This window comes from Staurois parvus, unplaced genomic scaffold, assembly GCF_062004578.1.
Source record: "Staurois parvus isolate SC_StPar_1 unplaced genomic scaffold, SC_StPar_1.0 ptg000332l, whole genome shotgun sequence".
Taxonomy (NCBI): domain Eukaryota; kingdom Metazoa; phylum Chordata; class Amphibia; order Anura; family Ranidae; genus Staurois; species Staurois parvus.
In genome coordinates, this window is record NW_028318128.1 from 1,425,975 (window position 1) to 1,439,714 (window position 13,740).

A 13,740-nucleotide genomic window follows, 5' to 3' on the forward strand; every position below is an offset into this window, starting at 1 on the left:
TGAGGACATAATGCCCTTTAAAAGCCTGAAAGTGCCTATTGGATTTTTGGCAATGAGGAAGTGAAATGAGGAAGTTACGCTCCTTCAGGCTTTCTAAGTCGTCATTGGATTTCAGGCTCCTGTATGTGGCTAGACTCCCAAAAAGTCTCACACATGTGGTATTCCCATACTCAGTAGAAGTAGCAGAATGTATTTTGGGCTGTAATTCCACATATGTCCATGGCTTGTACAAGAAATAAATCATTTAAATGACAACTTTGTGTAAAAAAATATATATATATTTTTGTCATTTTCCAGAAACGTGGAAACATTTTTTTTTCCATGGACTCAATATGCCTCTCATCAGATAGCTTAGGGTGTCTACTTTCCAAAAAGGGGTCATTTGAGGGTGTTTGTGCTATCCTAGTATTTTAGCACCTCAAAACATGTGATGGGCAGTCAGAAAGTAAAAGCTGCGTAAATTCCATTATCTATACCATAGTTTGTAGATGCTATAATTTTCACACAAAGCAATAAATATACACTTATTGGGATTTTTTAACCAAAAACATGTAGCAGAATACATTTTGGCCTAAATGTATGACGAAATTTTAGGTTTTTTTAAAATATTTTTTATGACAGAAATTAGGTTTTTTTTTATAGCGGCAAAAATAAAAAGCGCACAGGGGATCAAATACCACTGAAAGAAAGCTCTATTTGTGTGAAAAAAAAGGATGTAAATTTAGTTTGGGTACAGCATTGCATGACCGTGAAATTATCACTTGAATTAGTGCAGTGCCAAGTAGCAAAAAGAGGCCTGTTCATTAACAGGGGTAAATCCTCTGGAGGGCAAGTGGTTAACTGAAAACAAGCTATTTGAGCATTTTGACATTATCAATTTCTGAAGGACATATAGTACTGCTTGCTATCATCATGTGTAGTCTGTGACAAGAGATTACCTGGAGGTTTTTGGGTTGGTACTTCTGTAGGTTTAGGAATTGGTGGTTCTGAGGAACCATGTAATACAAATGATCCAGACCAAGATCCATAACTGGTTGTTGTGACTCCATTCCTTGTTGATCCAGTGTAACTCGACAGTCCAGGTTTTTTTTCCACTGTCACTAATCCTACATTATTATCCAGTATTCCAACATGGATAGCTGCTTTGCAAATGGAGGAATCCTAAATATATATATATGATATGTTATTAGAGTTTCCTGATGAAGTGTACTTTTTTTGTGCTGTATTTTTTTGTGACAGTAGTAGCAGTTGAATTAACTTACATCAGTATAGACATCAGTTCCCCAGGCATTTCTTCCATTAACCATGCAATCCGATGGACATTGGACTCTAGGGAACAGAAGACACAGGTTTGCACATATTTTTCTAATGAATCTCTTTTCTATTCTATCTTAGTATTATCCAGTTAGTGACACCAGTTAAATGAAGACAATACTCACAGTGCGATAGAATCTTGTAGGTCTTTAGCAGTGGTTGAGCAGGTTCCTTGTACTGGAAAATAAGGGAAAACATTACAAATCAGTGATTTTTGCAACCGTCTGTGAATGTCAGAGTCTGAAAATTTGTCATGCTCTTTTTGTAAACCAGTCAAATTACTTGTTATGGGTAGATGCCCAGACTGCATGGGGAGCAGTGACAAGATAGTCTGGGACTTGGTGTCATTCTTTTTCCATATGGGGTACCACTTAAACGTGGACAATTTTTATTCAAGCGTGCCACTATTTAGACATTTGTACAATCTTGGAACTGGCGCATGTGGCACAATGTGACCTAATGTGTGCCCACCATTAGAAGTGGGTGGATGCAGGGTGGTATATTCTAATGGTGGGAATACCACACACTTTTTCTGACAATGATTTCTTCTAATTTTTTCATTCAGCCCACAGGCTGCATACAAAAAAAAAGAAAAGAGCATACCATACTGTATATACCCAACAAGGACCAGGGACATACTGGTACATCACTGGACTTTGAACAGTTACACCAGGATGATGTCTACAGCTGCAGGCATCATCTGGCAATTGGCTTTCATGTAAAAGCAATCCTAGTGGCTAATTAGCTGCAGGATTGCTTTTACAAGCAGCGGGAGATGATGCCCCCCTCCCCCGCTGCCTTCCACGGCCTTCTCGTGCAGTCCCGTGCCATCGAGGGAACCTGAGAATGCAGACGGTGTTTCTGCCAGCTGACCATAGAGCTGATTGGAGATCAGAATGGTGCCAATCATATCTATAGCCTAAGAAATCGGAAGCTACGAGCATTTAATCACTTCAGTTCAGCAGGATATAAACAGCGCCATTTGTAAATTGGGAAAGCATCTGTTCACACCCATCTTGGTTGATTATATAATGTAAGGGCAGAGGAGAGATCTAGAGTCTGATAGACCCCAGATTTCTCAAAAAAGAATATATGATAATGCCCAGTGAAGTTATAGGGGATATTTGCATTCCCTGTGAAAAATCGCTGCGCAAATACTATGTGACATAAAGAATTGCAGCACTCGCCATTGTATTCACTAGGGTGTTTGCTTTAAAAAAATATATAATGTTTGGGGGTTTAAATTAATTTCCTAGCATAAAATACTGAATTGTTTTCATGTGAACAAAGAGTCAGAAAAGGCTTGGTCTTCAGGTGGTTAGAAGAGTGAGTGATGTGTGGCTTCTAATGCTGGGCATAAAATGCCCCCACCCCCCAAAACGACCCCTTTTTGGAAAGTAGACACCCCAAGCTATTTGCCGAGAGGCATGTTGAATAAATAGAATAATTATTTTGTTACCACAAGTTTTTGGAAAATGACAAAAAAATGTTTGTTTTTTTTACACAAAATTGTCACTTAAATGATTTATTGCTCACACATGCCATGGGTATATGTGGAATTACTCCCCAAAATACATTCTGCTACTTCTCCTGAGTATGGGGGTACCACGTGTGAGAGACTTTTTGGGAGCCTAGCCACATACAGGAGCCTGAAATCCAATGACCACTTTGAAACCCTGAAGGTGCATAATGTCCTCATTTCACTTCCTCACTACCCAAAATCCAATAAGCACCTTCAGGCTTTTAAAGGGCTTTATTTCCTCTTTACACTTCCTGATTACCTATCACAGTTTTGGAGGCCCTGAAATGCCAGGGTAGCACCAACCCCCCCCCCCCCAAATGACCCCTTTTTGGAAAGTAGACACCCCAAGGAATTTGATAAGAAGCATGGTGAGTATTTTGCAGATCTCTTTTGTTGCCACAGGTTTTTGGAAAATGGAGAAAAATAACAAAAATATATTTTTTCTTTTCTTTTTTTTACATTTCAAAACCTTGTGAGAAAAAAATAGATGTGCAAAATACTCAACATGCCTCTTTTTTAATTCCTTGGGGTGTCTACGTTCCAAAAAGGTGTCATTTGGGTGGGGGTTGGTGCTATCCTGGCAATTCAGGGCCTTCGAAACAGTGATAGGTAGTGAGGAAGTGAAATGAGGACATAATGCCCTTTAAAAGCCTGAAAGTGCCTATTGGATTTTTGGCAGTGAGGAAGTGAAATGAGGAAGTTACGCCCCTTCAGGCTTTCAAAGTCGTCATTGGATTTCAGGCTCCTGTATGTGGCTAGACTCCCAAAAAGTCTCACACATGTGGTATTCCCATACTCAGTAGAAGTAGCAGAATGTATTTTGGGGGTGTAATTCCACATATGTCCATGGCTTGTACAAGAAATAAATCATTTAAATGACAACTTTGTGTAAAAAAAAAAATATATTTTTGTCATTTTCCAGAAACGTGGAAACATTTTTTTTTCCATGGACTCAATATGCCTCTCATCAGATAGCTTAGGGCAGCGGTTCTCAACCTGGGGGTCGCGACCCCTTTGGGGGTCGAACGACCATTTCCCAGGGGTCGCCTAAGACCATCGGAAAACACATATTTCCGTTGGTCTTAGGAACCGAGACGCCGCTCCTGTCTCCGGCGATGTGTGGGCGGGATGATATGCTGCCCCTGTCACCGCCTCCTCGCCGCTGATTGGCCACCGGAACTGTAGCTCAGGAGAGGCACACAGGCGGCCAATCACCGGCGAGGAGGTGGAGCTTGGAGAGGAGGAGCCGAGCGGCAGCGCGCGTAGATCAAAGAAGATCGAGGGAGCTGCAGGAGCGAGTGAAGAGAGAGGCCAGAGAAGGAAGACAGCTGACAGGTAAGTGCAAATTTTGCTGCTGCAGCCAGGTATGCAGGCTGTAGATGGGAGAGAGTGAGCCCAGGCTGGAGCAGGAGTCAGCAAGGTAAGTATCATTGGTGTCAGTGGGAGGGATAGTGCCCCATCATTTGTGTCACTAATACCAACGATGGGGCACTATTCCTCCCCCCACTGACACCAACGGTGAGACACTATTCCTCCCCCCACTGACACCAACGATGAGACATTATTCCTCCCCTCACTGACACCAAGATGAGGCACTATTCCTCCCCCCACTGACATCAACGATGAGACAGTATTCCTCCCCTCAGTGACACCAACGATGGGGCACTATTCCTCCCCTCACTGACACCAACGATGGGGCACTATTCCTCCCCCCACTGACACCAACGATGAGACACTATTCCTCCCCTCACTGACACCAACGATGAGGCACTATTCCTCCCCCCACTGACACCAACGATGAGACAGTATTCCTCCCCTCACTGACACCAACGATGAGGCACTATTCCTCCCCCCACTGACATCAACGATGGGGCACTATTCCTCCCCCCACTGACACCAACGATGGGGCACTATTCCTACCCCCACTGACACCAACGATGGGGCACTATTCCTCCCCCCACTGACACCAACGATGGGGCACTATTCCTCCCCCCACTGACACCAACGATGGGGCACTATTCCTCCCCCCACTGACACCAACGATGGGGCACTATTCCTCCCCCCACTGACACCAACGATGGGGCACTATTCCTCCCCCCACTGACAACAACGATGGGGCACTATTCCTCCCCCCACTGACACCAACGATGGGGCACTATTCCTTCCCCTACTGACACCAACGATGGGGCACTATTCCTCCCCCCACTGACACCAACGATGGGGCACTATTCCTCCCCCCACTGACACCAACGATGGGGCACTATTCCTCCCCCCACTGACACCAACGATGGGGCACTATTCCTCCCCCCACTGACACCAACGATGGGGCACTATTCCTCCCCCCACTGACACCAACAATGGGGCACTATTCCTCCCCCCACTGATACCACCGATGGGGCACTATTCCTCCCCTCACTGACACCAACGATGGGGCAGTATTCCTCCCCCCACTGACACCAACGATGGGGCACTATTCCTACCCCCACTGACACCAACGATGGGGCACTATTCCTCCCCCCACTGACACCCACGATGGGGCACTATTCCTCCCCCCACTGACACCAACGATGGGGCACTATTCCTCCCCCCACTGACACCAACGATGGGGCACTATTCCTCCCCCCACTGACACCAACGATGGGGCACTATTCCTCCCCCCACTGACACCAACGATGGGGCACTATTCCTCCCCCCACTGACACCAACGATGGGGCACTATTCCTCCCCCCACTGACACCAACGATGGGGCACTATTCCTCCCCCCACTGACACCAACGATGGGGCACTATTCCTCCCCCCACTGACACCAACGATGGGGCACTATTCCTCCCCCCACTGACACCCACGATGGGGCACTATTCCTCCCACTGACACCCACGATGGGGCACTATTCCTCCCACTGACACCCACGATGGGGCACTATTCCTCCCACTGACGCCAATGATTGGGCACTATTCCTCCCACTGACGCCAATGATTGGGCACTATTCCTCCCACTGACGCCAATGATGGGGCACTATTCCTCCCACGGACGCCAATGATTGGGCACTATTCCTCCCACTGACGCCAATGATTGTACACTATTCCTCCCACTGACACCAATGATGGAGCACTATTCCTCCCACTGACACCAATGATGGAGCACTATTCCTCCCACTGACACCAATGATGGGACACTATTCCTCCCACTGACACCAATGATGGGGCACTATTCCTCCCACTGACACCAATGATGGGGCACTATTCCTTCCACTGACACCAATGATGGGGCACTATTCCTCCCACTGATACTAATGATGGGGCACTATTCCTCCCACTGACACCAATGATGGGGCACTATTCCTCCCACTGATACTAATGATGGGGCACTATTCCTCCCACTGACGCCAATGATGGGGCACTATTCTTCCCACTGATACTAATGATGGGGCACTATTCCTCCCACTGATACTAATGATGGGGCACTATTCCTCCCACTGATACTAATGATGGGGCACTATTCCTCCCACTGACGCCAATGATGGGGCACTATTCCTCCCACTGATGCCAATGATGGGGCACTATTCCTCCCACTGATGCCAATGATGGGGCACTATTCCTCCCACTGATAACAATGATGGGGCACTATTCCTCCCACTCATACCAATGATGGGGCACTATTCCTCCCACTGATAACAATGATGGGGCACTATTCCTCCCACTGATACCAATGATGGGGCACTATTCCCCCCACTGATACCAATGATGGGGCACTATTCCCCCCACTGATACCAATAATGGGACACTATTCCCCCCACTGACACCAATGATGGGACACTATTCCTCCCACTGACACCAATGATGGGACACTATTCCTCCCACTGACACCAATGATGGGGCACTATTCCTCCCACTGACATCAGTGATGGGACGCTAGTCCTCCCACTGCAAAATTACAGTTATGAAGTAGCAACGAAAATAATTTTATGGTTGGGGGTCACCACAACATGAGGAACTGTATTAAGGGGTCGCGGCATTAGAAAGGTTGAGAACCACTGGCTTAGGGTGTCTACTTTCCAAAAAGGGGTCATTTGAGGGTGTTTGTGCTATCCTAGTATTTTAGCACCTCAAAACATGTGATGGGCAGTCAGAAAGTAAAAGCTGCGTAAATTCCATTATCTATACCATAGTTTGTAGATGCTATAATTTTCACACAAAGCAATAAATATACACTTATTGGGATTTTTTTAACCAAAAACATGTAGCAGAATACATTTTGGCCTAAATTTATGACGAAATTTTAGGTTTTTTTAAAATATTTTTTATGACAGAAATGAGAGGTTTTTTTTTATAGCGGCAAAAATAAAAAGCGCACAGGGGATCAAATACCACTGAAAGAAAGCTCTATTTGTGTGAAAAAAAAGGATGTAAATTTAGTTTGGGTGCAGCATTGCATGAAATTATCACTTGAATTAGTGCAGTGCCAAGTAGCAAAAAGAGGCCTGGTCATTAACGGGGGTAAATCCTCTGGAGGGCAAGTGGTTAACTGAAAACAAGCTATTTGAGCATTTTGACATTATCAATTTCTGAAGGACATATAGTACTGCTTGCTATCATCATGTGTAGTCTGTGACAAGAGATTACCTGGAGGTTTTTGGGTTGGTACTTCTGTAGGTTTAGGAATTGGTGGTTCTGAGGAACCATGTAATACAAATGATCCAGACCAAGATCCATAACTGGTTGTTGTGACTCCATTCCTTGTTGATCCAGTGTAACTCGACAGTCCAGGTTTTTTTTCCACTGTCACTAATCCTACATTATTATCCAGTATTCCAACATGGATAGCTGCTTTGCAAATGGAGGAATCCTAAATATATATATATGATATGTTATTAGAGTTTCCTGATGAAGTGTACTTTTTTTGTGCTGTATTTTTTTGTGACAGTAGTAGCAGTTGAATTAACTTACATCAGTATAGACATCAGTTCCCCAGGCATTTCTTCCATTAACCATGCAATCCGATGGGCATTGGACTCTAGGGAACAGAAGACACAGGTTTGCACATATTTTTCTAATGAATCTCTTTTCTATTCTATCTTAGTATTATCCAGTTAGTGACACCAGTTAAATGAAGACAATACTCACAGTGCGATAGAATCTTGTAGGTCTTTAGCAGTGGTTGAGCAGGTTCCTTGTACTGGAAAATAAGGGAAAACATTACAAATCAGTGATTTTTGCAACCGTCTGTGAATGTCAGAGGCTGAAAATTTGTCATGCTCTTTTTGTAAACCAGTCAAATTACTTGTTATGGGTAGATGCCCAGACTGCATGGGGAGCAGTGACAAGATAGTCTGGGACTTGGTGTCATTCTTTTTCCATATGGGGTACCACTTAAACGTGGACAATTTTTATTCAAGCGTGCCACTATTTAGACATTTGTACAATCTTGGATGTGACCTAATGTGACCTAATGTGTGCCCACCATTAGAAGTGGGTGGATGCAGGGTGGTATATTCTAATGGTGGGAATACCACACACTTTTTCTGGCAATGATTTCTTCTAATTTTTTCATTCAGCCCACAGGCTGCATACAAAAAAAAAGAAAAGAGCATACCATACTGTATATACCCAACAAGGACCAGGGACATACTGGTACATCACTGGACTTTGAACAGTTACACCAGGATGATGTCTACAGCTGCAGGCATCATCTGGCAATCGGCCTTCATGTAAAAGCAATCCTAGTGGCTAATTAGCTGCAGGATTGCTTTTACAAGCAGCGGGAGATGATGCCCCCCTCCCCCGCTGCCTTCCACGGCATTCTCGTGCAGTCCCGTGCCATCGAGGGAACCTGAGAATGCAGACGGTGTTTCTGCCAGCTGACCATAGAGCTGATTGGAGATCAGAATGGTGCCAATCATATCTATAGCCTAAGAAATCGGAAGCTACGAGCATTTAATCACTTCAGTTCAGAAGGATATAAACAGCGCCATTTGTAAATTGGGAAAGCATCTGTTCACACCCATCTTGGTTGATTATATAATGTAAGGGCAGAGGAGAGATCTAGAGTCTGATAGACCCCAGATTTCTCAAAAAAGAATATATGATAATGCCCAGTGAAGTTATAGGGGATATTTGCATTCCCTGTGAAAAATCGCTGCACAAATACTATGTGACACAAAGAATTGCAGCACTCGCCATTGTATTCACTAGGGTGTTTGCTTTAAAAAAAATATATAATGTTTGGGGGTTTAAATTAATTTCCTAGCATAAAATACTGAATTGTTTTCATGTGAACAAAAAGAGTCAGAAAAGGCTTGGTCTTCAGGTGGTTAGAAGAGTGAGTGATGTGTGGCTTCTAATGCTGGGCATAAAATGCCCCCACCCCCCAAAACGACCCCTTTTTGGAAAGTAGACACCTTAAGCTATTTGCCGAGAGGCATGTTGAATAAATAGAATAATTATTTTTTTATCACAAGTTTTTGGAAAATGACAAAAAAATGTTTGTTTTTTTTACACAAAATTGTCACTTAAATGATTTATTGCTCACACATGCCATGGGTATATGTGGAATTACTCCCCAAAATACATTCTGCTACTTCTCCTGAGTATGGGGGTACCACGTGTGAGAGACTTTTTGGGAGCCTAGCCACATACAGGAGCCTGAAATCCAATGACCACTTTGAAACCCTGAAGGTGCATAACTTCCTCATTTCACTTCCTCACTACCCAAAATCCAATAAGCACCTTCAGGCTTTTAAAGGGCTTTATTTCCTCTTTACACTTCCTGATTACCTATCACAGTTTTGGAGGCCCTGAAATGCCAGGGTAGCACCAAACCCCCCCAAATGACCCCTTTTTGGAAAGTAGACACCCCAAGGAATTTGATAAGAAGCATGGTGAGTATTTTGCAGATCTCTTTTGTTGCCACAGGTTTTTGGAAAATGGAGATAAATAACAAAAATATATTTTTTCTTTTCTTTTTTTTATCTTTTTTTTTACATTTCAAAACCTTGTGAGAAAAAAATAGATGTGCAAAATACTCAACATGCCTCTTTTTAAATTCCTTGGGGTGTCTACTTTCCAAAAAGGGGTCATTTGGGGTGGGGGTTGGTGCTATCCTGGCAATTCAGGGCCTTCGAAACAGTGATAGGTAGTGAGGAAGTGAAATGAGGACATAATGCCCTTTAAAAGCCTGAAGGTGCTTATTGGATTTTTGGCAGTGAGGAAGTGAAATGAGGAAGTTACGCTCCTTCAGACTTTCAAAGTGGTCAATGGATTTCAGGCTCCTGTATGTGGCTAGACTCCCAAAAAGTCTCACACATGTGGTATTCCCATACTCAGTAGAAGTAGCAGAATGTATTTTGGGGTGTAATTCCACATATGTCCATGGCTTGTACAAGAAATAAATCATTTAAATGACAACTTTGTGTAAAAAAAATATATATATTTTTGTCATTTTCCAGAAACGTGGAAACATTTTTTTTTCCATGGACTCAATATTATTATTATTATTATTATATCGAGTTTATATAGCGCCAAAGGGTTTGCTCAGCGCTGTACAATAGAGGGGGGGACAATACATGAAACAGTACAGTAACAACAAACAGCACACAAGGGGTAAGAGGGCCCTACTCTTTCGAGCTTACAATCTAGGAGGGAGGGGTTAGTGGTACAGGAGGAAATGGCTGTGGGGAAATGGCTGTGGGGGATGGAGTGGTAGGAGGACGGAAGGGCAGCGGCTGTTAGGTGAGGGTGGGGTAGGCTTCCCTGAAGAGGTGGGTTTTCAGGGAGCGCCTGAAGGTGAGGAGGGAAGGTGACAGTCTGATGGATTGGGGTAGTGAGTTCCAGAGGATGGGGGAGGACCTGGAGAAGTCCTGCAGTCGTGCATGGGAGGAGGAGACCAGGGAGCAAGATAGAAGGAGGTCCTGTGAAGAGCGAAGGGTACGGGTAGGGTGGTACCTGGGAATCAGGTCGGTGAGGTAGTTAGGGGCAGTGTTGTGAATGGCCTTATAGGTCAGAGTGAGCAGTTTGAATTTAATGCGTTGGGCAATGGGGAGCCAGTGGAGGGAGAGGCAGATGGGGGTGGCAGAGGTGAAGCGGCTGGTGAGGTGGATGAGTCTGGCCGCTGAGTTCAGGATGGTCTGAAGCGGGGAGAGTTTGCACTGGGGTAGGCCGGTGAGGAGGGAGTTGCAATAGTCAAGGCGTGAGATAATCAGGGAGTGTACAGTTGCAAGAAAAAGTATGTGAACCCCTTGGGATTACGTGGAGTTTTGCATGAATTGGGCATAAAATGTGCTCTGAACGTTATCTAAGTCACAACAATAGAAGAACACAGTCTGCTGAACATAATACTACACAAACATTAGATGTTGCCATGGTTTAATTGCACATAACATGTAAACATTCACAGTGCAGGGAGGAAAAAGTATGTGAGGCCCTAGCTTAATGACTACTCCCAGAGCTAATTGGAGCCAGGAGTGAGCCAACCTTGACTCCAATCAGTGTGATGATATTGGATGTGTTGTTGGCAGCTGTCCTGCCCTTAAAAAACACACACCTGTTTTGGGTTACTCTCCCTAGGCGTGGTCGTCCTGTAAAAATGACTGCAAGAGCACAGCGCACAATGCTGCATGAGGTAAAGAAGAATCCTAGAGTGTCAGCTAAAGACCTACAGAAATCTCTGGCACATGCTAACATTTTTGTTGACACATCTACAATAAGGAAAACATTATACAAGAATAGAGTACATGGGAGGACACTACGGAGGAAGCCATTGCTGTCCAAAAAGAATATTGCAGCACGTTTGAAGTTTGCAAAAGAGCACCTGGATGTTCCACAGCACTACTGGCAAAATATACTGTGGACAGATGAAACCAAGATTGAGTTGTTTGGGAAGAACACACAACACTATGTGTGGAGAAAAAAAGGCACAGCACACCAACATCAAAACTTCATCCCCACTGTAAAACATGGCGGAGGGAGCATCATGGTTTGGGGCTGCTTTGCTGCCTCAGGGCCTGGACGGATTATTGTCATTGATGGGAAAATGAATTCCAGAGTTTATCAAGACATTTTGCAGGAAAACGTACGATCATCTGTCCGCCAACTGAAGCTCCGCAGAGGATGGGTGATGCAACAGGACAATGACCCAAAGCATACAAGTAATTCAACAAAACAATGGCTGCAACAGCACAGAATACGCCTTCTGGAGTGGCCCAGTCAGAGTCCTGACCTCAACCCGATTGAAATGCTGTGGCATGACCTTAAGAGAGCGATTCACACCAGACATCCCAAGAATATTGCTACACTGAAACAGTTTTGTGAAGAGGAGTGGTCCAAAATGACTCCAGATCGTTGTGCAGGTCTGATCTGAAACTACAGGAAACGTTTGGTTGAGGTTATTGCTGCCAAAGGAGGGTCAACCAGTTAAGTCCAAAGGTTCACATACTTTTTCCTCCCTGCACTGTGAATGTTTACATGTTATGTGCAATTAAACCATGGCAACATCTAATGTTTGTGTAGTATTATGTTCAGCAGACTGTGTTCTTCTATTGTTGTGACTTAGATGACGTTCAGAGCACATTTTATGTCCAATGCATGCAAAACTCCACGTAATCCCAAGGGGTTCACATACTTTTTCTTGCAACTGTACGAGTAGTTTAGTGGTGTCTGGGGTAAGGAAGGAGCGTATCTTGGCGATGTTCCGGAGGTGGAGCCTGCATGTGTTTGTAAGTGATTTGACATGAGGTTGAAAGGAAAGGTTTGAGTCCAGAATGTCGCCAAGGACCTTGGCTTGCGGGGCGGGATTGATGGTGGTGTTGTTGGTAGTGATGGAAAGGATGGGGGGGGCGCGGGGAGGGGGAAAGACGAGAAGCTCGGTTTTGGAGAGGTTGAGCTTGAGGAAATGGAGCGACATCCAGTCAGAGATGTCGTTTAGGAGGTGAGTGATGCGGGCGGAGAATTTGGGGGTGAGGTGAGGGGTGGATAGGTAGATTTGAGTATCATCAGCGTAGAGGTGGTAATTGAAGCCGTGGGAGTGTATGAGTTTGCCAAGGGAGGAGGTGTAGATGGAAAAGAGAAGGGGTCCAAGGACAGAGCCCTGGGGGACCCCAACAGAGAGGGGGAGGGAAGGGGAGGTGGCACCGTTGTAGGAAACGCTGAAGGAGCGTTGGGATAGATAGGACGAGAACCAAGAGAGAGCGGTGTCTCTGATGCCAAGGGAGAGTAGTTTATTAAGGAGGAGGGGGTGGTCGACTCTGTCAAAGGCCGCAGAGAGGTCTAGGAGAAGGAGGACAGAGTAGTCGCCTTTGGCGGTTAGTAGGTCGTTGGTGATTTTGAGGAGGGCAGTTTCGGTGGAGTGTAGGGGACAGAAGCCGGACTGAAGTGGATCAAGGAGGTTGCTGTCAGTTAGGTGGGCGCTTAGGCGATCGTAGACCAAGCGCTTAAGGAGCTTGGAGGTGAGTGGCAGCAGGGAAATTGGTCTGAGGTTGTTGAGGTCAGTGGGGTCCAGGGAGGGCTTTTTGAGTATAGGGGTGATGTGCGCATGTTTTAGGGGGGAGGGGAATACGCCAGTAGAGAGGGAGAGATTGAAGATGTGGGTGAGGGAGCAGATGAGGGAAGAGGGGGGTGACCGGAGGAGTTGAGAGGGGATAGGGTCCAGGGGGCAGGTAGTGAGGCGGGCTTCTGAGAAGACTCTGGTGACTTCCTCAGTGGTAGTAGGGCTGAAAGAGTGCAGTGCTGGGGGGGTTACGGTAGGCAGGGCCTTGGGTGTGGTGGGGGGCAGTGCTGTTGCGAGGTCAGAGGAGGGGAGAGATGAGGGGGTGATGGAAGGGGGGAGGCTAGATGGGGAGGTAGATTGCAAGTTGACTATGTCCTTGCGGATTGCGTTAATCTTGTTGTGGAGATGAGTGGCAATCTCGTGGG

General features: G+C 45.3%; 1 protein-coding gene across 1 annotated transcript in view; it reads right to left on the bottom strand.

Annotated features, from left to right (window-relative positions):
- The window catches only part of LOC149457267 (uncharacterized), a 226,851-nt gene that overhangs the window by 31,912 nt on the left and 181,199 nt on the right, over positions 1 to 13,740 (bottom strand). Inside the window, exons 100-105 of the mRNA XM_089683961.1 lie at positions 7,960 to 8,011; positions 7,783 to 7,849; positions 7,459 to 7,681; positions 1,440 to 1,491; positions 1,263 to 1,329; positions 939 to 1,161 (exon numbers count right to left, since the gene is read on the bottom strand). Coding sequence (XP_089540087.1) covers positions 939 to 1,161; positions 1,263 to 1,329; positions 1,440 to 1,491; positions 7,459 to 7,681; positions 7,783 to 7,849; positions 7,960 to 8,011 — 684 coding nt within the window. The remainder of the gene's footprint in view (positions 1 to 938; positions 1,162 to 1,262; positions 1,330 to 1,439; positions 1,492 to 7,458; positions 7,682 to 7,782; positions 7,850 to 7,959; positions 8,012 to 13,740) is intronic.